Source organism: Typopeltis vanoorti, chromosome 21 (assembly GCF_054136105.1).
Source record: "Typopeltis vanoorti isolate ZY-2024b chromosome 21, IOZ_Tvanoo_1.0, whole genome shotgun sequence".
Classification (NCBI taxonomy): domain Eukaryota; kingdom Metazoa; phylum Arthropoda; class Arachnida; order Uropygi; family Thelyphonidae; genus Typopeltis; species Typopeltis vanoorti.
This window is the reverse complement of record NC_143569.1, coordinates 47,216,720-47,229,944: the sequence shown is the minus strand read 5'-3', so window position 1 is coordinate 47,229,944 and position 13,225 is coordinate 47,216,720. Positions and strand designations below refer to the sequence as shown.

Genomic DNA, 13,225 nt, shown 5'->3' with positions numbered 1-13,225 from the left:
TACCGCCCACCTCCAACACCACCACAACTAGTAATTTTTGTCTGTAAATTGCGTGTGTTCTGAAGGGCCGATTTGTATGTATGCGGGATGAAAAACCCGAGTTTCCGGGAGAAAAAACCCTGCTACCTCCGTATGAGATCGGCTAACTCACCATCGATTGAAATCGACCAGATAAAGATTCCTCCCGTCGCGACGAGAATCGAACTTAGGCCTATTCCAATCGAAGGGCGCAATGTACCGTCGTTCTTCCAATTGCGCTACAGAGGCAACTATTAATATTATTAATATGCTAGATGATTCATGTAGTTAATCCATACTCTCATGGGTGAATTTTTTAACTGCATTTAAGAGTTTTCAGACCATTTCTTACTGTATATTTCTTATCCTCAAATTCTTGATATATATCTATTACTAATAAGTGTATAGGATACTGTGATAAGAATTACATTCTTGCTGACTTCCTGGCATCAATTTTCCTCCAAATTAGTGTCTGCTATTTGTCAGGACTCCAGTATTGTGAAATTTTATTCTTTTGTCTTTTAACTCCATCAAGCCACCTAGTTCTCCCTGGGTCTTTTCCTCTCATCTTATGAAAAAAAAAAAAAAAAAACTGTTTACTAAACTTTTCTCTCTTATTCTGTTTAGGTAACCTTAGATTAGCTCTGCCAACACATTAATTAATACCAGCAATGTCACATTCCATTCTCTCTCTCTTTGTGGATTGGAAAAGTTAGGTAAAAAAGGGGATGGATATTATAGAAACATAAATTTCTTAAAGGATTTTATAGGATTGAAATGTTTCAGCACTTGACTAGAGGTAACAGAACAAGAAGTCATCCCTGGAAGTTGAGTAAGAATGTGGTTAGCAACGGTGTGAGGACTAGATTTTTCACTTGGAGGGTGGTGAATGTATGGAAGGGATTACCTGAGTTAGTTGTGAGTGCTTTTTTTCTCTGTTAATGGTTTCAATGAGATATCTCTCATTGAAACCATTGATATGATAGATGTTGTTGATAGTTTGGATCTCCCATGATGTCTTAAGTGGAGGTGCTTGTGCAATAATAATAATATCATCAAAAATCAATCAGTTAACACCTTTATTCCCATATAGGAAGTAGAGGAGGCATTTTAGTCCTATCTAACTTTTGGAGACTGAGGAGGCAGTTCAATCCCACCAATAGCCAATCAGATATAGCTGACCCAAGACAATCACTAATTATACATTGCATCAGTGAAGAGAGGTGATTGGCAAGTGCCGCCATCTCATGGTCCCTAATCCCAACTCTATGTTTACTATCTATAAATAGTGTGGGTTCTACGGTTGATTTTCTTGAGTTTACTGGATGAAAAACTTGAGTTTCTTGGAGAAAAAACCTGCTTGCCTTTGCCAGAGATCGACTAACTCGGACTGGTCGGTCTAGAATCGAACTTACAACACTCTTCGGGTGATTTAGCACAGTGGAAGGCACACACCATCTCCACTGAGCTATGCAGGTTCTAAATTTAGTAGAACAATCGCAAACATCCATGCCTCTGCAGGTAGTTGAACTCGTAGCCTTTTGGCTGGAGAGCGGATATGCTAATTACTCTGCCAATAATAATAATACTATATTCACTCTTCATTTTTAATGAGGGGGCACAGTATGATCCCACTTTTTTTCTCATCCTTATATCATCAAATTCCTGATAGGCACCCTCAAGGGGTGTAGAGGATATTGCTACATGAGGTTTACATTACTACCAACTTCCTAATGACAGTTTCCCCCTAAATAATCTTCTGGACCCAAGTGTTGTCAGATCTTATATTTTGGTCTTCTGAGGTGCATCTAACTGTATCAATCCACCTACATCTTGGTCTTCCTCTGGGTTTCTTTCTTGCCATCCTGGCAGTAAACACTATACACCTGTTTTTGCTAATTTTTCTCTTTTCTGTTCAGTCATAGCTAAGCTCAGGTGACCATACCACCTGAGCTTAGCTATGCTTGCATATTCCTGAATGTTAACAATGCCAGATTACATTCTAATATCTTCATTTCTGGAATTAATTTCATATCAAAGACTGGAGATATTTCTAATATCTCCAGTCTTTGATCAACTGTTTTATTTCTAACCCAACTCTCAGACCCATAATTTAAAATTTGTTTTATTATTATATAGTGTTGTGAATGATTTCTCTCATATCCCATACAAATTTATTCAGCTGACTTCCCAGAATATTAGCTTTTCTGTTTACATATTTCATTTGCCATCTTTGAGGTCACTTAAGAGCTAAAACTAGATATTTGAGAGGAGACAGAAACCTCCATATAGCTTGTAAGAAATGTAATGAACTGACTAGGGCTTCTGACCCACTTTCCAATCCTCACCTTCATATGGTGCATCCTGTTAGGAGGCATCCATTTCATGCTCAACTATTGAGGATGGGCCGGCAATTTTGGACTTAGCCAACCAAATTCTATTGAACCAAAAACAAATATAATGGTATTATTATTGTATGGGCACCTCCATGGAGTCTAAATACTCATTGTGGGAGACTCAAACTATCCACACAATCTCATATCTCTCCTTGAACTGTACATTAACAGAGCACTCATAACTGACTCAAATAACCAATTTCACTGATTCACAACTCTCCAAGCAAAAAATCTATTCCTCACACCTTTACTAACCACCATTATTCAACTTAAATGTTTCTATTATATCCCCTCTTTTTTTGCTATCAACCAACATTACATTCTACACACTCTCAATCTATCTTCATAGGGAACATCCCACACACCACTTACCATTTTGCTCACTCGCCTCTGAATCTTCTCCACTGCTTCCACATCCCTAAGAAACCCAGGAGACCAGACTTGAGCACAGTAATCCATATGTGGATGTAGAAAGGCGTTATAAAGGGAAATAACTTCCTTATCTCTACTTTTCCATCATGCTTTGTTTACAGCAAGCCTACACATACCAGCCAACACAAACTTGGAGTCATTAACACCCTCAAAAACAGAACTATAACAATTTACTCTAATGAACAAGCTCTTAAACAAGAATTACAAATTATTAGCAATACATTTATAAATAATGGCTATAGCAAAAATACTGTTAATAAAGTTCTTCATAAAACTTCATCAAAAAATAATATAGATTATAGTAAAACCATAGCTATCCCATACATTGAAGGGTTATCAGAAAAAAAATTAATAAAATTCTACACCATTATAATGTTAATGCAGTGTTTCTCAAAGTGGGAAACTTGAATATTTTGGGGGGCAATTAGAAAATGTACATATTTATATTATACTTTTTCAGAATTTGGCTATTATGCTGGGGGGGGGGGGGCATCAAAATCTTTGAGACGTTGAGGTGGGGCATGATCCAAAAAAGGTTGAGAAACACTGCCTTATGCCCTTTTAAACCACCTATAAAATTAAAAAGCATATTCAACTCCTCTAAGGATCCCCCCCCCCCATTGGCTCACCCTGGAGTTTATTTATTGCATCTATTGCACCTGTAACTTACCTCGTATTGGAGAAACTGGACATACAATCCTTATCTGTTTAAAAAAAAAAAAAAAGAACACAAATGACACATTAAATTTAACAATTTTGGTGAAGCAGGCCTTTCAGATCATGCTCTTAACACCCTACATGAAATTGATTGGAAAAGTACTTGTTTTTTACATCATACAAAAACTTGGCATGAACGGAAATTTAAAAAAGCCTAGGATTCTGCTCATCCACTTTCATTTCATTCAACAACACTTTTTTTCAGTTCTCCAAACATCAAATTCAGCAAACCATCCTTCTTGTATAAGTCCTTTCGCCTATCAAATTCACTCCACAGACACCCATATTTTTGCACACTTTCCCACCACTATCGCCTTTAAACCAAATTCCATTTGTCTTCGGTAATGCATACATTTTGCAGACATTGCACTGCACGATGTCCTTTTAGCTAAATCCTTTAAACAATGACTCCTTGGATGCCATTGTTCTGCTTCATACCAGTACCATGTGCTATCCTATGTAACTTACCATGCAAAAGACTAAATTAACAATTTTTAAAACAAAACTTTTAACTAAACTAATTAACTCCACAAAGTCTAATTCTGACAGTTTTTTAACTAACACTATTTTTTTAAAAACTAAACAACTAAGCTTTCAGAGCTCTCCAAACACAGTCATACCATAATACGCCACCTCCAAGTTTGCCTCAAGAACTCCTGCATTACTTGGTGCTAAGCATGGTATAATGTTGTGAGAGCTGCATCGCAGTTTGGGGGTGGACATATTCCATACTGAAATGTCTCTCTGTATAGTTTTCAGTACTTAATGAAAACTATGCGGAGAGACAAATTTCCTTAACTATATAACTTAACTATTCCATAGGAAATTTGTAACTTTTGCTAAAAACATATTTCAGTTTAATTTGAACAAAATTTATAACACATTTTTTGTGTAATATAATTAATTAATATGCTGGCAATAAATTTATGTCCACATTTGGCTGTAGTCACAAATTTTTTCATATGCAGATAAAAATGTAGTTCACCTTAGCTTTTGGACACTAGTGTATATTACTTTAGATATGTTAAAAAAATTAAAACAGCTTTTTTTTATCATCATTCTTACTCTTGTTTAAGATTTCTGCAGCAAAGTGACCAAATGGAAAATATTATAAGGCTGTTTTTTTTTTTTTTCCTCTTCTAGAAAAACTTGGTGTTGAAGTAGATATTGTAAGGCATACTGTAGAAGGCTTAATGCATCTCTTAATTGAAGCATCAAAAGCATTGGTGAGTCAACTTTTAAATCTCTCTTTCTCTGTGCATGTGTTTATAATGGGAATATCACTTATGAAAGGTCAGAAATCAACAGCTCTTTAAATATGTTATTGATTTCTGACTGGATTCTCTAAGATTATCCAAATTAGCAAAGGATTAGATAATCTGGAAATCCTGCTGCAGAGACTAAGAATATAACTTATTTGAGCTGTTGTTCTCAACAGGCTGTGGGTATATATCACAGCCTGTTGGCTGTGATATAAAATGTTTCGAAACATCTATGTCCTCTGATATATACCCACAGCCTGTTGGCTGGATAGCAGAAGCACTATGTAGCCAGCCTTAATATGAAGGACAGATCTAAACACTTTGATATGCTAATTGCATCTGCACATTGATCAGTAAAGGAGTGTATTTCATCTTCTTCCTTTCCAGGTTTATAGGCCAAGCGGCCTGTTCCAGACTCAATTCCATCTTTTTAAGGGTCTTCCTTTGCATCGAGTACCTTTTGGGTGGTAATTTAGAATTTGTTTAGGTATTCTGCTTCTATTCATTCTTAGTATGTGTTCTTTCCATTTTTCTCTATAGCAAATCACTGTTTCATTTAGGGAGGTTGTAATTCCAAGTTTTTTCCTGATTTCGCTGCTTTTCATTTTGTCCATTATTGTGACTCCTTCAGTTCTGCATAGAAATTTCATTTTGGATGATTCAATTCTTCTTTCATCTGCTTTTTTTATTGTCCATATCTCACTGCCATAAAGTAAGGTTGGTTTAGCAACTGTATTGTAGATTCTTATTCGTGTGTGTTTTTGTACATAATTGGGTTTAAAAATTTTATTTATAATACCTGTTACTTTTAAAAAAGTTTGATATCTTTGGTTCTATATCAGCTTCATTTTCATATGACATTGTGCAACCTAAATATTTGAATGTATTTAATTGCTCTATTATTTTGTTGTTTATTACTATTTTGCTTCTTATTGGATTAGCACCTTTGAAGGCCATGACTTTTGTTTTGTCTGTTGATATTTCCATACCATATGTTTTTATCAGATTATTTAGACTGCATAATGATTTTTGTAGTTCATCTTCATTATTTCCAAGGATTATTTGGTCATCAGCAAAAAGAAGAGTAGCTAATCTGGTGTTGCGGTTTATTTTGAATCCTCCTTCATTAGTTATCTTCCATTCTTTTATGATTTTATCTATGTCTATATTAAATAAAACTGGTGAGAGAGGGCAACCTTGACGTACTCCTCGATTTATTGGTTTCCAGCTTGATGTTGAATTATTGTACTTCACAGATATTTTAATATCTTGATATATATTATATAAGGCTCTAAAGAGTTGGTTTGGTATTTCATATTCTTCTAGGATTTCCCATAGTTTTTCTCTGATAATTTTATCAAATGCTTTGGTGTAATCTATAAAAGCTATGTGTGTTTCTATGTTCATTTCTCTGTGTTTTTCAATTAATAATTTTAACATAAATGCAGAGTCTATGCAAGACCTGCCTTTTCTGAATCCATTTTGCTCTTCTACTAATTTTGGGTCTACTATGCGTTTAAGTTTATATGCTAAAATTTTAGCATATACTTTATAACAGGTACTAAGTAAGCTGATTCCATGATAATTGTTACAATCAGATTTGTGTCCTTTTTTGTAGATGGGAATAACTATTGCTTTAGTCCAATCTTGTGGGCATTTTCCTTCTTTCCAGATCATATTCTAAAAGTTAAGTAACCTGAGTGAGAATTCAAGTCTTGCATATTTGATAAGGTCCAAGTTTATATTGTCTTCTCCTGGAGCCTTTCCTGTTTTGCTTTGGATTAATTCTTCGAGAGTGATGTTTTCCAAGTTATCAGAGATGTTTACAAAGGGTAGTTTTCTGTTTTGAATGTTTTCATCATACCATAGATCTTGGTAGTGATTTTGCCATGTTTCTATTTTAATGGTATTAATATCTGCTTTTTCTCTAGTTTCATTACTTAGATCTTTGAGGATTTTATATGCATTAGGCTTTTGAGCATACAGTCTCTCTCTAATTTAGTTACAAAATTGTTCCATCTGTTTCTGTTTATTCTCCTGCATGCTGCTTTTGCTATTGCTTTTTTTCTGTTGTATTCGATTTTTGATTCTATTGTTTTTAGGTTGAGCCAGTTTTTATATGCTTTTTTCTTTTCTTCAATAATGTATTTAATTTCATCATCAAAGTCCCTAAGGCCTCTTTTTCTTTTCCACTTTTTCTTTGTTCCTAAACTTTCTTTTGCAGCTTTTGTCATTATGGTTTTTAGGTTTCATTCTTCTTCTATGTTCTGATTTTGTTTTATACTTGTCATCCAGTTCTTTATTCTTTTTTGGTACAAGTCTTTAATACTACTGTCTTCCAAAAGTCTAACTTTGAAAGATTCAAAATTTCTATTTTCCTTGTGCTTTTTTGTTGTTTTCCATCTTGGTTCTCATTTTATTTTTCCAATTAAAAGGTAATTATCTGATTCTATTTCAGATCCTCTGTATACTCTTGTATCTATTATCATTTCTGACATTTTGATATTGCTGATTATGTAATCAATAATGCTTCTTGTGTCTCTTGCTTCCCAGATGTATTTGTGAATGTCTTTATGTTTGAAGAAGGTGTTCATTATTTTAAGGTTATTGCTTATAGTAAAATCTCTTAATCTATTTCCATTTCTATTACAGTTAAGTTCTCCGATAGGTCCTATGTTTGGTTTATATGGTTTATTGCTTTAAATTTTGCTTTAAAGCCTACTGATGTATAGGATTGAAACAGGCTCTGTAGTGCATATCATGATTTGGATGTGGAGTAGAATATTTCTTAGGATATCTGTTAAGAGTGAGTTGGTGGAGTAGAAGTTGCAGTTCTTTATTTTTCTGATCATCACTTTTTAGGATAGAGGTAGAACATTTTTTAAGAGTTTGAATGATTTTTTTTTTGAGAGATGGTATGAAGATAATGAATGGCCAGCACATAGCAGTGTAATATTTTATGCTATCTATCTAGTTTATACATATGGTTTTTCTTATTAGTTACTAATTTGTAATCTAGTTGGACTGCACCATATGTAAAACTTATGCTATTTATGAAGTTTCATCAAATCTTGTTAATCTCTAACTTTTCCTACTTTGTTCTCTAAGTCTAAGTCCTTCTGTTTTAAAATTTTGTCTCCCCCCTTTCTTTCTTGCCCTTGCTCTTTGCTCCTACCACACGTAAAGCTGCCTCTGTATCTAACTATTGCTGGATATACAAGTGCGGTATACTTATTTTCTCAGACTTTTCTACCAGACAAATTTAATTTTATTTACGATTGTGCCAATCTGGAAGAAATAATAGAGTTTAAGAATAATAAGAACAGGAACAAAGGTAAGGCGTCAGCTAATGTCCTCCTAACCATAAGCAAGTTGTGGCTATTCTAAATCAACACATGCACACAGATACGAAATTTATTTTGAGATAGTGCATTGGCAAATGATCAGATCAGTTGTTGTTCTAACTAAACAGTTAAGGTTACAACATAGTGGGGAGTAACTGATAAGTTAGAATAAAATGTTTTGTTTGAACAACAACTGATCTGATCATTTGTTGTTCAGATCACAACAGTGAACACAAAATATTATATCATTGAAATATATAAATTTTGCATTCACTCAACATTCACACTCTACTTAGCATTATAAAATACATACTTTACAATAAGTATAGAATAACTGTTTCTTCTTATATAACTACCTTCAGGATTTTTCCTTACACTAGTATAATGTATACTGTTCCTCTAACCTGATATTATACAACACTTTACAAAACTTTACCACCGGCCTTTTGCAACACTTATATACAATTCTTACTTATCTATGTTCCAAAGAAAACAACAATAATATCGCTTGTTTACTCTCAGGTCCTTCTGGAAAAGCACAGTCCTCTTTCATGAACAAAGCCTCTGTCAGGATATCTTGAATCTCTGCCATTACACAGAATTCCTGATATGTACATCATTCCTGAAAGGAGCATACAGGATATTATGAAAGTACCTACTTCATTAAGTTTATATTATTGCTAGTAATAAAGTTATAGATTCCTATAACTTTTTTACCAAATTAATCTGTGTTTGTTAGATCTTATTTTCCACTAACTGCATTGATCCACTTACATCATGGTCTTTCACTGGATCTCTTCTCTGGCAACAAAATACCTATTTGGCTAACATTTCTTCTCTCACTCTTTCAAGTAACCATTTCAGATTAGTTCTGCTTACTCATTCTTGAAGGCTACTAATATACTGATCATGTGTTTTCATTTTTAATATGCCTAATTTTTCTAAGACCCCCATCTGAGTCAGTCATGTTGACCTTTGTCGTTACACAGGACACATTCTTGTCTCAGACATTTCTGTGCTCTATTACTTTTGCTCCACTGGTGGATTACTCGTTGACCTGACATGAAGCCTTTCGTGGGAATTGTAGTCAGCTACACGATTGGGACACGTTGTCAGATGCTCCTTGGAATTCTTTCAGGAACATTTTTGGAGGAATTGCCGATGACATAGTTCCTATGATGGGTGCAAAGCCTCTAGTCATGTGCTTTTAGTCATTGCCTCTTCTCCTCTCTTCTGTTCAGCCGATAAGGGAACCATAACACCAGCAGTTGTGGCAGCAATAGTCATCCTCTTAACCCTTCTAGTCCTTCTTTCTCTTCCCCTTTCAGCTGTTTAAATATGCTCCTTGCTCTTTGTTCCTAACCTTTGGAATGTCCATGATCACCCGTCGGCACGGTGACGTCACTCTGGTCTTCTCGCTGAAAGTCTTTGCTTTAGGTGCTCAATTTGCCCACAAGTTGTTGTGAACTTTTCTGATACACTATTCTTTTTTGTTGATTTGCAATGTAAATATCACTTAATCCATTTTCTCTAATTTTAAGTACAGTATTCAAACAGGAAATATTTAACCCATTTTTCAAGACAGTTAACTTATATTTAGACTAAAGGAATCTTACATTATTTTTCCTGTATTGTTTAAGTTTGAAACCCTGTAAAATAGAGCTCGACAAATTAATTATATTAATTTATCACGTGAGATTTTACAGTAGTATGTGTTGGCTTTTGGTAAGCATCTGATGTCAAATTATGATCAGAAATTTTTGTGATGACTAGGTCCTGAAAAATTTCCAACATGACTTATTTTTTGATGGAATGAATTCAGTAAGGTAAGAAAGCCATTTAACTCAGAAAGCTATGTTTTAAGATGATGAAGATACCAGATTGAGTGTTTTGGGTTGGTTGCTAGAAATCTGATGCTAAGAATCTTTTTTCAAAATAGAGATCAGCACATGGGAAAGAAAAAAGGGCTTCCCACAGCAGGGCCAAAAGGTTGTTTGAAGAATTTCCCATTCCATTTAAAGTAATCTGATTGAAGGCAATGTTTAAATAGGTTTGTTATATCAGAAGGGAAGAGGTCTTTGATGAGGTCCAGAACTTTGTGGACAAGAAAACCAGGTGTACAATAGTCCAAGTGAGGTCTTATCAAGGCCTTGTAAAGAGACAAAATGATTCTTCATGTGTCAAAGTTCATTTTAGCATTGCAAATTTTCCTCCGAGTTGCATTTGCAATCTTTACTATATGGCCCTTGAACTTCAACTTCCTATCTACTAAAACTCCAAGATTTCTAGCCTGCTCAGTTTCTTCCAGCATGATCCCACCAATGCAATATGATCTTGGATATCTAATTACACCACAGTGCATGACTTTACATTTACTAACATTGAACTGACAGCCATTTTTCCATGCCCACACTTCAAGCCTATTTAAATCATTCTGCAAGTACTGCATATCAGCTACTTTCTTGATTACTCTGCCTATCTTTGCATCATCAGCAAATAGCTGTATGCTGCCTGCAAAATCTTTTCCAATGTCATGTACAGATTGAATAATAGTGGACCAAGGATTGATCCTTGTGGTACACCACTGGTTGCCTTAAATCTTGTAGACTTACATCCTCCATATACCACTGTTTGATATGTCAGTCAGCCATTCTCTTATTCATGGTAATATTTTATAAACCAAACCCATATTCTCCAATTTATGCAACAGTCTTCTATGCTGTTTTCTGTCAAAAAGCCTTAGCAAACTCCAAAAGTATCATGGTGTATAAATTCCCCATGTCTAACTCAGTGGTAACATTATTATATAATATAAGTAATATAATAACTGTTCATTGCAAAGTAGAGATTCTCTGTCAACCGATTTCTGAATGCAAACCTTAACCAACTTTTCCAAAATCTTCACCACCACTCCAGAGATACTAACAGGTCTATAGTTGGATACATCAATCTTTGCACCACCTTTTGTGCAATGAGATTACCATCAGTTCCTATTGCTGATTTCTTATTCAGTTTGTGCAACATCTCTGATACCTAAATGAATGGGTAACAGTGAGTGCAATGTTGCATACACTAGGTTGATAGCTTTTAGCAAAATGGGCACTCATTAGTTGAACAACCTCTTCTGAATCTGTCACCCTTGTATCATCTGCATTCAGTAGAGTTATTCTTTCTTTAGCTAGCAGAGCTGATTTCTTTTCTTACTCAGACTTAGTTTTCTGTACAAGAGTTGTGACTCTTCTTACCTGCTGCTTATAATTTTCATAACAGACATCAACCGTATGCATCATCCTTATTCCTTCCACATTATTCTTTTCTTACAAATCTCTTGCTTGATAAGATTACACATCCATTTAACTCATCTTATTTTCATTTATTCTTCAAACTCTAGGGACACATTCTGATATTGCATCATTTAAGTATTTTTTAGACGCTGTCCTCGCACTAATCAATATTCTTCCCATCCAACAACTGATACCAGTGCAGAATCCAGCATACTCCTCAGTTGATCATAATTTCCTGCTTTGTAGTTCAGCATGTAACCTTTTCTGAATGGAATATTCATAAACTTACTCACTTCCCAAGTGAGTACCACATGGTCACTGTCACCAACAGGAGGCAACATAGTCACATCTTTAACTGAAACCCCTCTAACACTATAATCAAATCGAACACTCTTTGACCTTGTTCCTATCACATGCTGATTAAAGAAATTGTCTTTCGCAACAGCCCAATAAATTTAGTTTCATTCTTCTCATGAGATTTTACTGTTACCCAATCAATGTTTGAATAATTAAAGTGCCCATTATGAGTACTCTTTTTGCATCATTGTCTTTATTTGGTGATACGTTTCTTCATCACTAGCAACAGATCCATTAGGTCTGTAACAACACCCCACTATGTATTTTATCTTGTTAACCTCCAACTCACATCAGATGGCTTGAAACTCACTGGCAAATGAAAAATTGTTACTAGTATTATTGTCATAGGTCTCAACACTAACTGGATTCAAGTCATACAATATCATTAGCAGCACACCCCTCCTATCCTGTCTATCCTTCCTAAAAATACTGCACCCTTTACACTCGATGCCAGTTGGTATGTGCACTTCTGACAGCTAGGTCAGTAATTATATTTGTTGAATAAGCTGTAAGAGATAAACATGCTGCTGTTTTGCATGCTAGCTTAACATTTGTAATTTAATTTTTTTTCATTTCAGTCTTTTTTAATTAAATTAAAATGGACAATAATGTTTAATGGGTGTAATTTTTTTTTTTTATCAGACTTGCAGAGAATACTTGATTTCATTTAAATTAAAGTGCACTTTATTTTACATACATTTTATTTTGAAAAAGTTATTTTAATAAAGAATATCTTTATAATAGCAACATAAAGATGTAATTTACCAATATTTTGGGATTTTGGAAAATTTTAGAAATTTTTATTAAAAGTGAATTTCAGCAAGTCAGTCTAATTTTTTGAATTATTGAATTCTTTACATACTTATTGAACATCCACAAAAAAAAAAAAAAGTGATAATAGTGAGGCTGTCAATCCAGAATTGAGTTGACAACAGTAGCGTTCTCTTTGATGAACAGCATGGATTTGCTAAAGGAAAATCGTGTTTTAGTAATCTGTTTACTTATTATAACAAGGTGGCAAATTCATTGGACAAGGGGGAGGGGTATATGCAGTGGTATATTTAGATGAGATTTTACTAAACTAAAGTCTTTGATACATTGCCACATGACAAACTGGTAATTAAATTGGAAGAACAGATGGTGTTGATAGTAGATTAGTGCACTGCATTGGAGATCAACTGTGTGATAGATACTAGCAAGTCTTTTATGGGAGGGGGAAGAGCAACTTCCCAGAAGAGGATAGTCACTAGTGGTTTGCCTCATGGGTCTGTTTCTGTTTAATTTATATGTAATTGATATTGGGAAGGGCTTGAATGGTAATGTACAATTGTTTGCAGATTGTGCATAGTTGGTGAAGAACTGTGAGTAAACTGGGTGAGCTTCTAGTTCACTGTATCCAAGTGTAAGGTTTTAAA

The 13,225-nt window shown here is 34.5% G+C and overlaps 1 protein-coding gene across 1 annotated transcript in view; it reads left to right on the top strand.

Moving 5' to 3' along the window:
* Positions 1 to 13,225, top strand: part of LOC150094831 (COMM domain-containing protein 2) — a 56,116-nt gene that overhangs the window by 15,776 nt on the left and 27,115 nt on the right. Inside the window, exon 3 of the mRNA XM_090411108.1 lies at positions 4,707 to 4,789. Within this exon, the coding sequence (XP_090267234.1) occupies positions 4,707 to 4,789 (83 nt within the window). The remainder of the gene's footprint in view (positions 1 to 4,706; positions 4,790 to 13,225) is intronic.